Source organism: Salminus brasiliensis, chromosome 12, assembly GCF_030463535.1.
Source record: "Salminus brasiliensis chromosome 12, fSalBra1.hap2, whole genome shotgun sequence".
In the NCBI taxonomy this organism is placed as follows: Eukaryota; Metazoa; Chordata; class Actinopteri; order Characiformes; family Bryconidae; genus Salminus; species Salminus brasiliensis.
In genome coordinates this window covers 4,872,759-4,892,782 of record NC_132889.1, presented here as the reverse complement: position 1 = coordinate 4,892,782, position 20,024 = coordinate 4,872,759, and the positions used below count along the sequence as shown (strand labels likewise).

The window sequence follows — 20,024 nt, the reverse complement described above, 5'->3', positions numbered from 1 at the left end:
TTTAGCTATCTGGAAATCACCTGAGATACCATAGCAACCACCCTGACAACCAATAAGCGACTCCATGGCAGTAACTTTTTAGGACCCCATGGCACTAATCTGGAATGCCATAGCAACTGCCTAGCAACCACTAAATGAATTCATAGCTATAACTTGTAGGGCCCCATGGCAGTAATCTGGGTACCTAGCAACTACTACCTGGTAACATCCTAGCAACCATGAAGAAACTTCATAGAAATAACTTTTGGATGACCACAGCAATCATTGGTGATACCATTGCAACGGCCTAGCTTTAAAAACTTCAAAACCTCATATCAGCCGCCTGGGATGCTGAAGCAACTGACTAGCATCACCCTAGCAACCAATAAGCGACTGCTTAGCCAAGACCTAGCAATGGTTGTGGTGGAACCTCTTGGTACATCCAGCATGTATCTGCACTGATAAAGCAGTGTGGGAAGTGTGGGCTGATGCCTACATGTACTGAGAAATGTGACTATAATTTTTTAATACTTATAAATGTATGTGTAATGTATTTGTATGCAAATGAATATGGATTGTTTTAATTATGAATTGATGCAGCTGTTATAATACTCCGTTATAATACTCCAATACTGATAATGCTATGATTCCAAGATGCAGAATAATCATGCATTCCTCATAAATACCGAAGGAAAGTACAAGTATCCGTCAAAATTGTAGTAAAATTGTAAAATTGTAGCTCATGAGTGGATAGATCCATGCTCAGATCCCGCTCAGATAAGCTTATTATAACGCTCCTTGTCTTGATAACAAGAGTGTATCTCCATCTCTGCCAGCCCTGTAAACTCTGAGCTGTTCCAGTTGTTTAGGAAGTGGTCCGGCTCCTTCTCCTATGTTCCGATGCGGATGGATCCAGGTTGTGTAAAGCAGTACTGAGTAATTAGCATGTTAATGGTGCTCAGCAATGGCTCCACTGTGGGAGAAAAGCGCGTGTTGCTGCTGTCGCTGACTACTCACGTGGAGAGTTGGCTGCGGCTGCGCTGAGAAGACGAGCCCCGGGCCGGATGGGCCTGTCGGGAGTTGAGTAATCTTCAAAGGCCGGCTTTGTTTCTTCATGAAACGTTCCCCTGGTGCAGTGGGCAGTCGGGGAGCCCTGTTGAATAATGAGTGGCTGCAGTGGAGTTCCCAAGCAAGGAGGAACGGTAAGGCAGAAAAGTACGAGGATTTACGTGAGCTGGTGGTGAGATGATGACGCTTGGGTTCGTTTGGGGATAAATCCTGCCTTGTCTAAAGATCAGCACTCTCTGATCTTTTAACTTTCCTGGTTGGATCTTCTAGGAGAAGTTCAGAACGTTGGTAAAGAGTGAAAAGCTCCAGCAGCACAAAGCAGGAAAGCCACCTTGAGGATGGGCAACCATCCAACTTGCTAACATGCTTGCAACCATCTAGGCTACCATAGCAACCATCTAGCAACCTCTAAGCAACTCCATCGCAACCACTTGAGGTATACCATGTCATCCATATGGAATACCATAGCACCCACCTAGCATTTCTTTAGCAGAACCCTTGCAACACCACCTAACAACTACGTAGCTACCCCCTAGCAATGCAATCGCAAGCACCTAACAAAGTCACCTGGCAACCCCATAGCAACCACCCAGCAACGCAATAGCAACTGCCTAGTGACCACAAAGCAACACCATACCAACCACCCAGCAACACAATAGCAACTGCCTAGTGACCACAAAGCAACACCATACCAACCACCCAGCAACTGCCTAGCAAAACCATTGCAACTGCCAAGCAACCACTAAGCAATACCAAAACAACCATATTGGATACCATATCAACCACCTAGCATTTCACTAGCACCCCAAGCAACTATGCAGCAACCCCATAGCAATTCATTTGCAGCTGCCTAGTATCCCCAAAGCAACACCATACCAACCACCTAGCAAAACCATTGCAACTGCCAATTAACCACTAAGCAACGCCATGGCAACCATAATGAATACCATAGCAACCACTCAGCATTTCATTAGCAAACACATAGCAAAACCACCTAGCAGCTATGTAGCAAGCACCATACAACGCCACCTAGCACCATAGCAGCCACTTGAGATACCATAACAACCACCCAGCAACACAATAGCGACTGCCTAGTGGCTGGCTAGCAACACCATACCAACCTCCTAGCAACTACTTAAAACCCTAAAACCATTGCAGTTGCCTATAACCACCATGTAACACCATAGCAACAACCCAGCAATACATGAGCAACCACCTAGCGACTTCTTAGCCAGTCCGTAGCAATGCAATAGCAACCGCCTTGCAACGCCAACCTTGCAAGTACTTAGCAACCCTGTAGCAGCCACCTCAGATACCATAGCAACAGCTTTCACCCCAGTGACCATGTAGCAAGTGCCTGAACGGGAGAACCACTTCAGGAAATGAACTCCCCACTTTACCGTTACCATGTAACTAGATAATCAGCGCTCTTCACTTCACCGTGAAGGTTTTAATGTATTGGCTGATCGCTGTAGAGACTAGAGGTTCGTACATCTGCACAATCCCACCATCCAGGTCTCTCCCAGGTGTGCTGTTTTTGCACCGCGTCTTAATAGGGGTCCCTAATATGAGCTGAGTGTTAGCACAGCAATTCTACAGCTATGCATTGCAGTTGATTACAGATTCAGGCCTGTGATTGGTTACAGGGGGCTCACTTCCTTCAGTATTGCGTCTCGTAAAGGCCAGTATCGCACAGTATTGAACAAATGGGACATCGTGCAGCTCAAGCCTTAAATCTGCACGCTTTGCATGAGTCAGTTAATCAAATCAGCCCTGTTCTCAGTCCTCTCAGGTTTTTCACTCCGACAGCAGTACCAACCTCCACCCCACGGGTTCAAACCCACTTAACCCACTTGCTGGCTGCGTCCTGGGTGGCATACATGATCAAGGCTTGCGTAACTCCTCTATCTGGAACCAGTTCCATCCAGTCGAGGTGCTGTCTGGACGGGGTGCTTCTGAAGATGGGAGCGTCTGGATTTTTCCTGCTCCCGCCGCCTCGATTACATAAGCGCTCCCCCCGATCTGGAGCAGAAGGGAGTTGCTCGCTGCCTTTCGCTCTGATCCAGCCAGCGCGGTGAATAAAGATGAGCACGCTGCACTCATCTGTTCTTATTACTGCCTGCCTTTAGCTTTAGAACTCATTAAAGCACTTCAGAGACGACTTGGAGTCGGAGAAATTAAATATTTGGAAGGAATATAGCATCGAGAGAGATCCAGAGAGATCCTCCAAATTAATAATGAGCTGTGCTCAAAGACAAGAGCCACCAAAAGAGAGAATACCCACCAGGAGCTTCATTAGGAAGACCTGCGCTCCTCCACGTTCATGCAGGCTGGTTGGGGCTGTAACTCTAAAGGTATCCACTCTGTGCAGTTATGACAAGAAGAGAAGCAGAACAGCAGAAGAGCCGAGAACAGAAAGCTGAGGCTGCAGTGGGCACAGGCTCAGCAGAACTGGAGCAGAACTGGAGAGTTAGCATAGCCTGGTCTGATGAATCTGGGTTCCGTCTTCTGAGGCACACATATTTAGCACCAGCAGCATGAATCCATGGAGCCACACTGCCTTGTGTCAACAGTTCAGGTGGGTGGAGGTGGTGTATTAGGCCCGTTCATACCAATCGATGGCTGCTTGAGTGCTGCAGCCTATTCGAGAAGTGTTGCTGACCATGTGCATCCCTTCATGGCCACACATGCATCCAGGCTACTTCCAGCATGATGATGCCGTTCCAGTGAGTCCAGTGTTCTGTAGTGGCCTGAATCCAGTTGAGCACCTTTGGAATATGGTATAACAGGAGATTTGGAGCATGAAGGAGCTTCTGAAACCTCAGCATCTGCTGCAAAGAACTGAGAGAGGCCCTAAAAAAGGAGGCCCTACCCAGTATGTGGAAAGATTTTAACCATAAGGTCTCCAATCACAGACCTGGACCACAGCCCTGTTCTACATCTACCCTTCATCTTTCAGACCGTGTGCTGAGTGTGCTAACTGAGGCTGTGAGCATATGGTAGACTGAGTAGGAGTGAGGAATCCCTTGTTGAGAGGTGAAGGCAGAGTTTGTCCATATTAATCTTCTCTCTCTCTCTGTGTGTGTGTGTGTGTGTGTGTGTGTGTGTGTGCATCCCTGTTGGAAGATTTATCAGCACCTCAGAGTGTCTGCATTAGTCACCATCCTTTTGGCCCACTCGAAGCCCCAGCAGTGTCCTACGATGGGTCTTGGAGGAGTTTCCACTGTGCCAGCTTTAGCACAGAGCTTTAGCACAGAGCTTTAGCACAGAGCTTTAGCACAGAGCTTTAGCACAGAGCTTTAGCACAGAGCTCTCCCCTTTGAAAGGTGTTGTGATTCTTGAGATTTGAGCATCTTACATTGAATCATTAAGGAATCAAGGTTTAACTGATTCATGTTGAGATTTGTGATTGTATCTTGTATTGAAGCATTAAGGAATTCCAGTCAATCGCTGTGAAATGTCAGATTATATCTAGCATAAAATCCTTAAAAAAAATCACAATCCAAATGAATCGCTCTGAAATGTCATATATGTTGCACTATATCATTAAGGAATCACAATTGAACTGATTCACCGTGAAATTTGAGCTTATATTTTTCATTGACTCATTAAGGCGTATGAACTGAATCATGTCTAATATTTGAGATTGTTTCTTGCTCTGAATCATGTAAGGAATTGTGTGAAATTTGAGATTGCATTGCATTGAATCATTAAAAAATCACAATTGATCTGAATCAGGGTGAAGTTTGAGACTATCTTGCATTGAATCGTTAAGAAAGCACAGTTGTAATGAATCATTCTGAAATTTGAGATCATAACGTGCTTTGAATCATTTAAGGAATCATGTGAAATTTGAGATTGTATCCTGCATGGAATCAGAATCAAAATGAATTGCTCTAAAATGTCATGTTTTACTGTATCATTAAGGAATCACAATTAAACTGATTCACAGATAAATTCACAGCTTATATTTTCCATTGACTCATAAAGGCATTTGAACTAAAAAAATCACGTCTAATATTTGAGATTGTTTCTTGCTCTGAATCATGTAAGGAATTGTGTGAAATGTGAGATCTTGCATTGAATCCTTAAGTAATCACAATTGTACTGCATTTCTGAAATTTGAGATTATATTGTGCATTGAATCATTTAAGGAATCATGTGACATTTGAGATTGAATCTTGCATTGAATCATTTAAAGGAACTGAATCAAACTGAATCATGGTAAAAATCATGATATCTTGCACTGAATATCAAGGATCGTGAAGTTCGAGGTGACCTGAGCTCATGCATTGACTTGTTCAGCTGTAAATTAGGAACATTGAACTGAATCGTGGTGAAGTAGATTATATTACATTGCATCGTTCTCTAAACAACTGAATTTATGAGATCAGACCTTAGACATCAGACAGACTCCGATTTTAAGGCCTGTGGAATTGCTGGGCCGTGCTGTAATTATCAGCAGCCAAATGTGCAGCTAGTGTTCTGCTGTGGCATCTGGGTAAGAGCACATCTGCACTGGCTGGTACGGGACCTGTTGTTGGGCCTGGGGGAGCTGTCCTCACACAAGTGCTGAAACCTCCTGTTGCTAGGGATGTCCCGTTCCAGTGGTTTTATTTGTTTGTTTTGCCACAGTCTCTGAGTTATTAGTACTGAGACTCTGCCTGAACGGAGTCTGATCTGATGAGCCGAGTCTGATCTGATGTTTGTCTTTTTGGAGCTAATAAAGCCTCACAGTGCACAAGCGAATACATCCGTTGGTACAGTCGGCAATCTAAGCCCTGCTCAAGCTCCTCAACAAGGCAAGTCTGGTCATGCATCTGTGCAAAACATGGGTCTGAACTGTCTGAAATGCTCACAGTGAAAAAACACAGTCCCTGCATAGCTGGGGACTTATTTGCATATTGCAGCCTTATTCTAATATCAGAATTGGAGGTGAAATGAGAGATTGGCTCAACTGAAGCGTTCCCTGCAGACGCTTATGTAATTCTGTCTGAGCGACAGTGCTTTAATATTGTCTATTTATTCCACAGGTAGCGTGAAAGGCAGGAGCTGTGGGCTGTCTCTTTCTCTATCTCTCTCTGAAACCTGCTCATGGCGTCCTCTCTCCTCAGCCGTCAGCTGACCCTCTCCCTGCGGCCTAGCCTGCGTCTCGCAGCTCCAGGTAAGCGACCCAAGATGATGGTTGGGGATGAGGATTGTGAACCGGGTCCAGTTGAAAGCCATTTTCATTCCATTTGTTGGATCCATTGGAATTGTATTTCTTCAAGGTTATCAATTCCCCTCATGCCATTGTGTTTTCTGGCGTCTGAGACTTTCTCACAACCCACTTATCTCCACACTGCGTCAGATTACAGGGTCAGCCATGCTACAGCAGTGATGTAACCACTGAGCCCCGAGATGGTTGTGTAGATAGACGAATCTGGGTATCAAACCCACAACCCTGTGATCAGTGACCAGCACAGGAATCACAATTGAACTGATTGACAGTGGAAAATTAGCTTATATTTTTCATTGACTCATTAAGGCGTTTGAACTGAATCATGTCTAATATTTGAGATTGTGTCTTGCTCTGAATCATGTAAGGAATTGTGTGAAATTTGAGATCTTGCATTGAATCATTAAAAAAATCACAATTGATCTGAATCAGGGTGAAGTTTGAGACTATCTTGCATTGAATCGTTAAGAAATCACAGTTGTACTGAATCATTTTGAAATTTGAGATTATATTGTGCATTGAATCATTTAAGGAATCGTGAAATTTGAGATTGTATCTTGCATTGAATCAGAATCTAAATAAATCGCTCTGAAATGTCATGTTTTACTGTATCATTAAGGAAACACAATTGAACTGATTCACAGATCAATTCACAGCTTATATTTTTCATTGACTCATTAAGGCATTTGAACTGAATCATGTCTAATATTTGCGATTGTGTCTTGCTCTGAATCATGTAAGGAATTGTGTAAAATTTGAGATCTTGCATTGAATCGTTAAGGAATCACAATTGTACTGAATCATTCTGAAATTTGAGATTATATTGTGCACTAAATCATTAGAGTGACCCTGCACTCTAACCACTGAGCCACTATATAGAAATGTTGCTCAGGGGTACAACACTGGTGGTTTTGCAAACCTGGGTTTCGAACCCACAACCCTATTATCAAGAACCCAGTGCTTTAACCACAGATTACCAAAATAATTGTATTTAACCAAAAATAAACATTGCTCAAGAGCCCAATAATGGGATATTACAAAATCCAGGTATTGAACCCACAACCCTGTGATCAATAACCCAACGTCCTAACCGCTGGGGCACTAATGCCCACCAAAAAAAATTAAAAACAACTAAATTATGTTCAAAAATATACAATTGGAATGTAAAATGGACTGTTTACTGCCAGTCGTACCCAGGTTTCAGACCTAAGATATAAACACAACTTTTTATAGTGTGGTATTTCATTTAAAAACCCATAACCATCCGACTTCTACAGCCTAATCACAAACCATTCCTCAGACAGGTACGGAAATCATAAACTTGACGTAACCCACAGTAACCTTTGTGGGCTGGGGTGGCCGTTACACTAACGCTAGAGTAAACCAGCGTAAAAATCATGGTTTGGCAAGCAAGTGCTTCCTACTGCTGTGTGACCCGACGTGCCGGTGCAAAGGCTGGAGTCCGAGCTTACTTAACATGTAAATGAGCGACCGGTTCAGTCTGGTTTCCAACGGTGGCTTGTGAGCCGCTGCGGAGGGGAAAATCAAAGTGTACGAGATCGCCCTACTACAGCCAATCACATCACTGTTCCAGTTCTGCTGAATCTCGTTTTAATCAATAACTTCAGTGCAATGGTAGTGTGATCCCTGCTGCCGGACAAGCACACACACTAATGCTGCACTCTGAGCAGAAGGGGCTCTGTGTAGTACCAGTTTCTGCTTTTTATAGGTTCTATATGTAACCATGTATTATAGGGGTTTAAATTAATCCAAACATCCACCAGGTCCTTTGAGAGGTTTTTATTTTTATTTTTATTATTATTATTTTTTTAATATCTGGCTTACAATATCTGGCTTGTAGCTTTTAGAAATGTAAGAAATGTGAGGCTCACGAAGTGTGACAGAAGTGATCAGAATTTACAAAGAATTTTTCAATGTGTTAAAAAGTAGCATCAACAGGTGCTCTTACAATCGCAGCACGTATAGTTTGGTAATGACCGTTAGCCCTTTTCACGACTTGGTTCTGGGTGGGTCATTAATTTCCTAACACCACTCATATTCCGTTAGTATTATTATTATTATTATTATTGTTATTAAATACATAGAAATAAAAGTGAACCTTTAATTTGTAATCCTAATGTTTAGACGTAACGATGAGAAACAATGATTGAATGGTTCACTTTTCCAGACATCAAAACACCTTTTCTTCTCCTATGGCTTTCATGTGCTCCTCGTCAGTTTTTGTTTCCATGGTTCTGATCTACATAAACAAGTGATTCCTTTACCTAAAAATAAAAAAATTAAAAAATAAGCACTTATTGAAATCACAGTCCCCACATGTTATGTTGGGGACTGTAAAATACTGTTTCTGTTTGTTTGTTTGTTTTTTATTTAATTAATTGATCACTTTTCAGCGTTTTATTGAAGCACAGAAGTTTCAAAGTCTGGGATTGAAACGAGGCCAAAGTAGCAAAGTACTAATGTTTAAAACCCTTATTATAGTGATTTTGATGCAGAATTTTATTTCTGATGTTGCAGTAAATAGTAAACAAATATTTTTTAAAGTATTTCTAGCAAGAATTTATTTAAAAAAATTTTTTAGAATTTATTACTATTATTATTACTATTATCCTTCAAGCCTGTACCAGAATTCCTCACACTGCTAATCAAGCTCTGTTTATTCAGCTTGCAGATATGTCAGCAAAACAGCTGCAAAGCCAGTCTCAGATTTTGAATATGACGCCCCCTCCATGAAGACCCCTGTTCCCGGGCCCAAGTCAAAGGTTCGATTTCAACATTTATTTATTTATTTATGTATTTATTTATTCCACTTGTGTGTTGTTGGCTCACCTGTACGCTGGTAGAGCAAGACTTGAAGCTGCAGTGCTGCTGCCTCTCTCTCCTTTTCCATTTTTAGAATCTGACATGAGGCAAACATCATAAATATGTGAAATGTCACTGCAGGCCTGATGGATTTCACATTAATATTAACGTCATTAGCAATCTGTCACTTGGTGCTCTCACAGTACTCATTTTCTCTCTCTCTCTCTCTCTCTCTCTCTCTCTCTCTCTCTCTCTAATAGGAGCTAACAAGACAACTGGGAGAGATTCAGGTAAGTCAGACCTTGAAAATACTACTTTTTCCTTCCCCCCCCATCCTTCACTCTGCTGGACACACGTTGCATGATCAGGAACATCAGGTTATAAAAAGCCCTGGGTGAAGTTTTCTGTGAGTGTTGGTTTGGCAGCTGGCCTCCAGGTCAGCCGTTGTTGGCCTGGGTTTTTATTTTTATTTATTTGTGTATCTTTTTATTTATTTAACGTTTTATTTAATGTATTAACTTTGTGCAAGTCATGTTGGACTGGATATACATACAAATCACACTATTTTATATACATTATTTTACATTATTAATAAATTGAACTTTTTTTTTTTTCAGAAAAAAGGGTAAACTTATAGTTAAATGTTTCTTAGTAATTTACCTTTTCATCTTGACCTTTAGTATTTGTAATTTTCACTTTTAAAGTTAAACTCTTTATTTTTATATTTATATCTTTGTTTTATAGCTTTGATTTATTTTATTTGTAGGTATGACTTACATTCAGTACCCTTTACTGTTTTTAAACTTGGCTTGAAATGAATTGGTTAATTCCTCACTTTTAAACGACATGTTACATATTGATTTTACAGCAGTTACTGAATTATTTGTTATAACTAAATTAAAAACTTGAAGTCTAGGTTTCAATATGGTTACTGAGCCACTAATGGAGGCAGGAGGTTTCTGCCTTTTCTGGTTTAAAGGTAAACTCAGCTTTTCAGTTTTACACTGTAGCTGCAGATCCTGTAGGGTTGCAACGGTGAGTCAGTAGAGCTGATTGGTCAATGCTTCATTTATTTATCATGTGGTTCATGTGGTCATTTAAGCAGATTGCCGTACACCAATGGCCTAGCTGTCTCGACGTGTTTACTGAAGGCCGGCATCCCAAGCTGGACTCTTTAGTCTGCTGATCCCTCTTGTGGAAGTGATGAATGGCCCTCCGGTCCTGTAGGCTTTGTCAGGCCTGAAGAAGCCAGAGATTGAGCTGTGAATGAATGTGGTTTAGATGGGGAGAGTTAATGAATGAACAGTGATTTGATTGGTTGTTTTATGATAACAAGGCCTCTGATCATTTAACCACCCCGTCACACAACCTCAGAACAACATTTCTATCATAAACACTGTAAACAAACGTGGCAGCCTTCATGAGGCCGGAGTCACCCTCAAATGGTACAGAAGAGTGTTACTGTGGCGCTGTTTTAAGGTGGAATATCAGCTTCATGCTGTAAATCTCATGTTTCTATCTTTTAAAATGGTCATTTTAAACTTTTTATATGAGTCAGATGCAGTAAATATGTGAATTAAGGTCACAAAGTGTCACTACTTTTATAAAAACAGGTAAAAATGGCTATACAAATAAAACATTTAAAAAAGATCTGGTCTCAATCTAGAACTCCCCACCGCTCGTGCCGAAAGAACTCCCTCTGTGCAGACCGGCACAGCCAGCCAGGCCTCCTCCTGTATATACACTGAAGACCCAGCCCTGAGTGGCACAGCCTTAACTGTGTGTACACACAACCTCGCTGCTGATAGGATCTGAAACCCTCCAGCCCGCGGGGGTCTGTTCATCACTGTGTGTGTGTTGAGCCATGCAGGAAATGCCTTAAGGGGGTGATTTGTCTCTCTCCTAGCCAAGTACGGAGTCTGAAACTATGAGCTAGTCTTTCTCCAGCTGCTGTGGTTTCTATGAGGATTCTGATTGGTGCTGACAGGCCGGGATGAAACTATTAACACAGATTTGCTCGGCTTCGGCAGCTGTGCTTATGACGGCCCTGCTGAGTGAGATGGACTTCAGCGGTGGACTACTTCTTATCTATTCATCACGTGAGCTAATGATGGATTCCGAACGTCCTAGAAAGGGATTCGAACCTCTTATCAAAACGGTACATTTACAGGACAAGAAAGGACTGTCTTGGCTTTCAGTGAAAGTCAATGAAGAAAGATCTTATTGCAGGTCATTTTGGAGGATTTCTATTGGTCCATTCCCCAACCCCCCCAAACTCATCCCAAAACCAAATGTATTGGATGGAGCTCATTTCATCATCTTTCCAGAGTATACAGTTCTTCCACTCCTCCACAGCTCAAGGCTGGGGGGTTTTATAGCCCACGCCTGGCATTTGGAGGCATGGTGCCAATAGGTTCATGGTTATCTGCTCTAGAGAGTCCTATTCTATTGGCAGTACTTCTCTAAACCGTTAATAGTACGTTCCTTGAGGAACTTTTGGAGGTTCTTCAGTTTGAAGCTGTGGAGGAACCTCCTTAAGGTGCTTTGAGGAACCTTCAAGGAACCTTTTTCTTCTAAAACCCTTTTCTTGAAGGTTCCTCCATAGTTTCAAACTGAAGAACCTCCAAAGGTTCCTTAAGGATCTTATACTTTTAACAGTGTACAGGAAGTAGACAAGCTGTGTCAGCAATGCGTACAAAGTGGCCATAAATAATTGGACATATCTGTGTATTATTACATAATATTTCCTTACATGCTTGAATCCAGCTGAGTGGATGGTCTTATGCAGTGTGTGGTGTGATGAGGTTTCAGTCTCCCCAATCAGTGGCGCAGTGTGTTTAGCTGTGAATGCGCTCCTACCAAACCATGCTGAGAGAGGAGAGAAAGGGAGAGAGGCAGAGAGGCAGCAGTTGTACACTACTGAAGGTTACGTAATGTTTTGGACTGGTTTGAACTGGTGTGCGTCGAGCTCTGGGGCATGTTGCAACATGGACAGGTTTCAACACCGCTCCTCTCGTCTCCTGGAACTGGCAGAAGTGCAGATTATCTGCCATTATAATGTAATTGTGTTTGTTTAATCTCTATGAGGGATGTTCTTGCTCTTTGTCAATAGAAATAATAGCAGAGAGAACCGCATTACTGCGCATTTCTTCAGAAAACACCCTCAGCCCTGTCCGTGGCTGCCTGTCGGCGCTGGCTTGTATTACATTTTACATTTTAATAATTTTTTATTACATTTTATTTTATTAAACAATGGATCATTCCTAAATCTGATTGATCGGTCCTTAAATCATCTGCCCACCCAGTGAGAGGACAGCCAGTTGTGCTCACTCGGACTCCAGCCGCTCGGGAGTCGGGAGTTACTAGTGCTACAGATTTAGGGACAATAAGCTCTGCTTTTATTGGCTGGGTACAGCACCAGCGACAGCTCACAGAACCGCATTAGAGCTGGACAGTTTTTATTGAAATTAATATGTAGAACCTTTGATCGAAGTTGATCAAAGTACCCCAGGGTATGTGAATGTACTGTCCCCTTAAAAACATACTACTAATGCACCGTCCAGTCTTCAACAACATGGAGGTCTTCTTCAAACATGTAGGAGACCTCAATCACCGAGCCAACTGAGCAACTCCAGCATCCTATATAATCGCTCAGTAATCTTAATCGAGGTAAAATGTTCAATTAATTGTGACACTGATTTGAGTTAATATCGCCCATAACTACCACACACATATATATACATATATGTATATGTAACCACCCTCAGTGCTGCTCTCTCTGTGTTCAGCATGCTGTGTTGGGTTTGGCTTTCTGGAGTCTTACTGATGTTGGTCAGATCTTTCTTTTCTGGTGTGAGTTGAGCCCCAGTTTGGTTCAGCTGAGGTAGCCCGGTTTGTTTTCATGGGAGCGGACACTGGAGAGAAGAGGTTCCGCCTGGCGTGGATCCACGTTTATCACCATGGCTTTTGCTTTGTCTTGTGCCGAGTTTAAGCTCCCCTTCTGTGGACACTGGCACAGGAAAAGCTGCGGTCACACGCAAGGCCTGGTTTCCATAGCAACCTGTATCCCCATAACCGGCAGAGTCTGGAGGCGATGAGCTGCTCTCCAGTATTAGCAAACCCATATTCTCCTGAAATTGCAGATGTGTCTTACAGCCCTAGCCGAAGCTGGTCTCGAGGTTGTAAATGGAAGACTGTGATGTAAGAGTTTGGGGGTTTTGGAATTGGCCTGTTTTCCAGCTGTGTTTTGGTTTCTAGGACTCCATTAAGTCGCATTTTGCTCAAATTTTGATCTGAGTACTAACCAGGTACAGATTCAGACTGTGCTTGGAACAGAAGTTTGCACACGTTAGGCCCTCAGGCGACGTAGTTACTTTCTGACAGGCATTCACCACGGGGGTGGTACATACTTTGAGTTAAAGGGGGTTCTGTATAATGCTGAAAATGGGTTCTTTGACTTTTTACGAGAGTGGAACTCTTGGTGTTTGTATTGTTAAGCACCCTTTTGGTCATTAAACTTGTGCCCTTTACATAAAGCCTTCACTGCCCACATACTTCTATGCATCCTTTACACTGACATGGTTGTTAAGCAGTAAATCCACTAGAAGGACCTTCAATGCTACAAGCAGCCAGCGGTGGAGGAGGGCTATTGGCTATGCGGCCCAACGATCTGCAGATTTGAGTGGTACTGCTCCGTACTGTCCGTATCCGCAGAGCATAACTGAGCCTTTAAAAAGCCATGGTCACAGCGCAGGGTCAGCCATGCTACGGTGCCCCTGGAGCAGAGGTTTAAGAGTCTTGCTCAAGGGCTCCAACAGTGGCAGCTTAGTGGGCTTGGGTATTGAACTCAGTCAGTAACCCAGTGCTCTAACCACTGAGCCTCCACATCGAATAGGGAATAGGATGTACATAGATCCTCTACCTATGCAAAAACCAGGCAAGGGTCCATTCAAGCATCCGAGTGGTTCTTTAAGTCATCATGATTTAATACAGGTCGATTACCTCTCTTTAAAGAACCCCTGAATAGGCCTTTTCTTTAAGGGAGTGCAGTTTGCAGGTTGCAGTCTTTCCAAAGCAATATAAATAGCTTCCCGGCTCCAACATAATACTCCTCTCACCTCCCCCTCCCCTCTGTCTCGCCTCTGTTTTCATTTCACAGAATGTCGGCGCGATTAATTTCTTCTGCAACTACGAGGAGAGCCGGGGGAATTACCTGGTGGATGCTGATGGCAATCGAATGCTGGATCTGTACACTCAGATCTCCTCCATCCCCATAGGTGAGCCTCCTTCTCACTGAGCTAACTCAATACATTTAACTGCAGTACATTCACGGTACGTTAAAGAGATACAGTTAATATTATCAACTAATTATGAATTCTGTAATGTTAGGCTGAATTAACCCCCAGTATTCATGAAAGACAATATACGGATTCTCAACAGAAGCATATATGATTACATCTGGCACCTGTAGGCTGGCCCCAAGGCTTTTTTTTAATGTTTATTGTGCGAATGGTATAGGAAGAAGAATTAAAATGAAAGAATAAAAACTAATAATATAAAAATAAATACTTATATGTGCCCATATGTGCCCATATATGTATACATACAAATACATACATGCATATACATACACATATATATATATATATATATATATATATATATATATATATATATATATATATATATATATAGTGTGTGTATGTATGTGTGTGTGTGTGTATGTGTGTATATATATATATATATATATATATATATATATATATATATATATATATATATATATATATATATAATGTGTGTGTATGTATATGTGTGTATATGTATGTGTGTGTATGTATATATATATATATATATATATATGTGTGTGTGTATGTATACGTGTGTATATGTATGTGTATGTTATGCTAGGGCTGCACAATATATCGTTTCAGCATCCCCATTACATTGTGCACATGCTCAATAGTCATCGCAGGACATGTGATTGTCTAGTGCTTGTTAAATTTTGCTGCATGATTGAACAGTAAATTTCCACTGTTCACATTTTTCATGCAGATCTGTTCAATATCATTATTAGCATGCCATGTTGGATTATTGATGTCTTGTGAAATCTGATAGAATGTTTTTTTTTTATTTCAGATTAAAAATAATATACATTGATTACCTTAGATTAAAATGGTACTTTATTAAAACCACTAAGATGGATATTATTATAATATAGGTGGGAATTCTGTGAACTGTTCACAAAACCTGGTAATCAAAACCACTTCTGATGGAAAAAGTACAGGAACGTTCTTCAGAGTGAGTCTTTAATAAAACTATCTCTGGCAATTTGCAGATGGCGTAGCTATGGGTAGATGAGATGAAGCACATTTTATTTGGATCTGTTTAACTACATGAAAATGTCCCGTTACGTTCTACTCCACGTTAGATGGTGCCCCTTGCGTCCCCTGTTGGATATTTTGTTTGGGTTGCTGATGATCTCGTTCGCCACAATAAGCTGTGTACTAAATATTAACCTCCTTAATCCAGACTGGTTCTCCAGCTCATAATGTGAGTTGAACCATAGAGCGCTGGGATGCCGAACAGCCACTGAAAGCAGATTAATTAGTACTGTTGGTTTATCCTTGCCTTTGAATCTGTACTCCTCCAGAGCGCTCTGTGCCTGAGAGTGGAGCCAGGTGCGTGATAAGGCTCCATGCAGCTTTTATTCCCTGGAGAAAGAACCACAGAGCTGGCTGAAGTCACTGGTGAAGAACGAGAAGATGAATTCATTCAGATCAGAAAAAGAAAATTCTTTGGGAATCTGTAGGAGCCTGTGTGTTTATGGTGTGAATTTCACTGACTGGATGCTTTGGTGGCTTTGCCTGTGGAAATGCAAGTGCTAATTTGTCCCCCTCACTTTCTGCTGTTCTTAGCTCAGCCTGGCCCTGCAGATTTAGCTCTCCTAGTTTCAGCAGTGATGGTTTGTCCTCAGTCATTTAGCTGACTCATTCGCCCAAAGCCAGATACATTAGCAAACTGTTAGGAAGTGCTGGCGTGGAGTAGCTGGAGATAAAATGTGTTAATAAAGGGGGAAAAAAATAGCTGGAGCTCCAAGTGGGAATGGTTTCGTGAGGTTCTGAGAATCTGCCTTACTATAAAGTTCTCAATTATTGATAAAAAGGCAGTAAGGAAGATCAAACTATTTGTTTAGTCCTAATTATAGTCTAATACTTAGGGTTCTTTCAGTGATGCATAGAACAGAGGTCACCGCATGAACCGCAGTCCAGTTCTGGGCCTTGAGCCTGTCCTGTCCAGTCCTATACCTATAACAGATGAATTACTGAGAACTGTTTAATTTTTACAGGCGTAACTTTTCTAGCCTTTACGGTACAGGTTTAGCAGCCCAGAAAACTCGCAGACCAATCACATGCATTGTAAATATCACGCATGAAAATGCTCAGCCAATCAGATCTTTAAAATTGCGACATGTCTGATGTGTCAGTTTTGGGTTCTGTGTGTATCTAGTACATGGCTAAAAAAGAGGGACCCCTGTGGGTGCTTAATTATTGGGGATGTTATGCCCTAAAAACTGTTTTGGGGTGGGGGTGGGGGCAAACGCCAAGCCCACCGTAGTGCAAGTTAGCGATGCCAGGTCCGACCGAAAGACAGAGCAAGCAAATCTGGACGAGCCAGTCTACTGAATGAGCCTGAAAGCATTGGAAACCCCTCCTAGGACCATTCCCTTAACTCTGTGCTCTCAGATGGGAGGCATTATCCTTTAAACGGTGTGATATGAGCTTAGATAGACGTCTACGAGTCCAAACCCCGCAGAACCGGCCTCTCATTTGACCTTTCTGTTCTTCCCAACACCAGTCGCTTGACTTCTCTCACTACTGCCTCCCCACTCGCTCACTAGGAGGGTGAAGACTAGCACATGTCTCCTCCGGCACATGCCATCACAAAGCCAGCCATCGCCAATGTAGCCAGCACGGCACAACAGATAACCGGCTCCTGTGCTGACCAGCATCACACAAGGAGCGACGAGAGGATGTGCCACCAGCCCACCCCTAGAAGAGCAAGGCCAATTGTGCTCCTTCTGACTCCGGCTGCTGATGGCAAGCAGCATGACCCGGGATTCGAACCAGCGATCCTCAGATCGTAGTGGCAGCATCTAAACGAGCCTAACCGGCCCAAGAATCTCGCATAACTACAAGCCAAGGCTTTTACAAGCTGTGGAACTCTCCAACAAGTGCTGACCATGCACGGTTCCCCAGCATTTGGAGATCAGGTCCTCTTTTATTTGATTAGCTTTTCACAGTGCAATTTTTTGACCACAGATGCCCAAATCGTTGCATGCCATTGTACTGGAAATCCTCAAATATGTATTGCTGTTATTTAAAAATAGTTAAATTTTCGATAATTGTGCTTTCATCCGCGGTGGACCTCACACACTGGAGGGGAGTGTGTTTGTTCAGACAGCATTAGCCATGCTCAGAGGACACTGTGCCTGCTGAGACAATTCCGGGTGGCTGATTAACTGTGACTGACAGGGGGAGAATACATCCTGGTGCTCTGCTGGGCACTGTACATAACTGAGATTCTCAACTGCCATCTTTTCTTCACTACCCCCTTAAACAAAAGTCTTTAGATTTAGATTAGTCTTTGAGTCGCCAAACCTACACATCACATCTGCAGGTGATTGATTGATTATGTCTGTTAATTAGGGCTCAGCATCAGTGCGGTAAAAAATAAAGTGCAAGCTAAACAGTGGATTGCTGCTGGATCTGGCTTAATAGGGTTGACGCCCATCCTTTAAAACAGGAAAAGGTTCATGACCCGAAGCAATACCACAATATCTGTCAAACACGGCGGAGGCACTGTTATGGCATGAGCATGTATAGCCGGCAGTAGAACCGTGTCGCTGGTGTTTGTTGATGATGTGACCGCTGATGGTCGTAGCAGGATGAGTTCTGAAGGGTGTAGAGCTCTACTTTCTGCTCGGATTCAATCAAATGCAGCCAGACTGATAAGATGACGCTTCATAGTACATCTTCCCCCATCGTTCTTTGTGATAGGCTGTGGGATAGGTTGTGGGATGCTGCTGCTGAATCCGTTTGACATTGAAGGCTCTGCCACTATGATCCGGATCCCAGGTCATGCTGCTTGCCGTCAGCAGCTGGATTCAGTCAAATGCAGCAAGACTGATAAGATGACGCTTCACGGTACAGATGGATAATGATCTAAAACATACAGCTAAACCAACCAAAGAGCTTCTCAAAATGAAGAAATGGAATCCTCGTAAGTGGCAGCACCTCGAGCAGCTTTTCACTTACTGAGGACAAAATTATAGGTAGAGAGACTTACAAAAAAAAATCTTGCTGTCCAAATACTTATGGACATAACATTTTAGTGTTAGGAAATGTATAATGTCTCTTTGGATTAATGCTGATTACTGAATATACACTATATGTCCTAATGTTTGTGGACACCCCTAGTACTAATGCATTCAGCTAATGACACCATGTCTAAAGCCAGGCGTGGGCTAGAGGGGTAAAAAGCCCCCCAGCATTGGGCTGAGGAGCAGTGGAAGAACTGTGTTCTCTGGAATGATGGTGGTGAAGCTATATCCAGTACTTTTGGGATGAGCTAGAGAGTTAGGGATGAGGTGGGATTGTGATCATCCAACAACATCCTGACCCCACTAACGTTCTTGTCGCTCACTGCCATCAAATCTGCACTGCAATGCTCCTCCAAAATCCAGTAGAAAGCCTTTGTCCCTGGACAGTAGAGACAGTAACTCCAACAGAAGCAGGATCAGCTCTTTTTAACGTCCTTAATTTCAGAAAAAATAAAGCAAAACAATGAATGAGCAGGTGTCCCAATACTTTTGTCCATGTAGTGTAGCAGCTTCTAATATTTGCAGTCAGTAAATGAAGCTGGGTATTATTTAATGCATCGGGTTTGTTTTCAGTCCAAGCACCCAGCGCTGACAGAAAGAGCGATTCATCATGCGGCCCTGTCCGGCGCTACGGAATGGCCATTGATTTGGTCAGTTAGTCTATTTATATTCCATCAGTCTTGACAAATTGAGTGAACCTGGGTCCCGCACTGGGCCTCATACCTGCAGGTGGGGTGAGATTAATCTGGGTTTGATTTCATTTCTGTCTTGCGTCTTCGCTGTCGCGCGGACAGGAGCGAATAGCGTGATCTGGCTGTTCGCGTTATCGCGCTGCCGCCCCTCCGCTGCTCAGGCGCTGCACATCCCCACATTAATCACAGCCGCTCAAGCTGAACGGTGGTTTGTGTCCCCTTTGGGAAAGAGCTCCAGCTGCCCCCTCCTCCCCCAACAAGAGCGTACAGAAGTGTGTGTGTGTGTGTGTGTGTGTGTGTGTGTGTGTGTGTGTGTGTGTGTGTGTGTGTGTGTCATTCCTTTTGTGAGAAAGACGAATTTCTCCAGCATAGGGCACAATAAACCTCTATCATCTGTGTGACGTTTTCAAGTCCCATGCAAAAAGGCTATTAATGAGACACTACATGGACATAAGTATTGGGACACCTGCTCATTGCTGCATTGTTACTTCTGAAATCAAGGGTATTAAAAACAATTTGTCCTGCTTTTATTGGAGTGACCGCCTCTACTGTCCAGGGAAGAAGGGTTTTTACTAGATTTCAGAGGAGCATTGCTGTGAGGATTTGATTGCATTCAGCGACAAGGTCGTGATGCTGGATGATAACCACCCCAACTCATACCAAAAGTACTGGATGACGCACCATCCTCATTCCAGAGAACACGGTTCTTCCACACACTGCTCCACAGCTTAATCCTGGGGGCTTTATACCCCTCTAGCCCACGCCTGGCATTAACCAACAGGTTCATTCTTATCTTCTCCAGAGAGTCCTATTCTATTGGCAGTGCATGCATTTGCTGAATGCAAGTAGCTGAATGCATTCA

The 20,024-nt window shown here is 42.8% G+C and overlaps 1 protein-coding gene across 1 annotated transcript in view; it reads left to right on the top strand.

The window, feature by feature from the left end:
- Window positions 1–20,024, top strand: part of abat (4-aminobutyrate aminotransferase) — a 41,583-nt gene that overhangs the window by 7,370 nt on the left and 14,189 nt on the right. Inside the window, exons 2-5 of the mRNA XM_072692825.1 lie at window positions 6,081–6,211; window positions 8,951–9,048; window positions 9,349–9,378; window positions 14,247–14,364. Of these exons, the coding sequence (XP_072548926.1) occupies window positions 6,142–6,211; window positions 8,951–9,048; window positions 9,349–9,378; window positions 14,247–14,364 (316 nt within the window). The 5' untranslated portion in view covers window positions 6,081–6,141. The remainder of the gene's footprint in view (window positions 1–6,080; window positions 6,212–8,950; window positions 9,049–9,348; window positions 9,379–14,246; window positions 14,365–20,024) is intronic.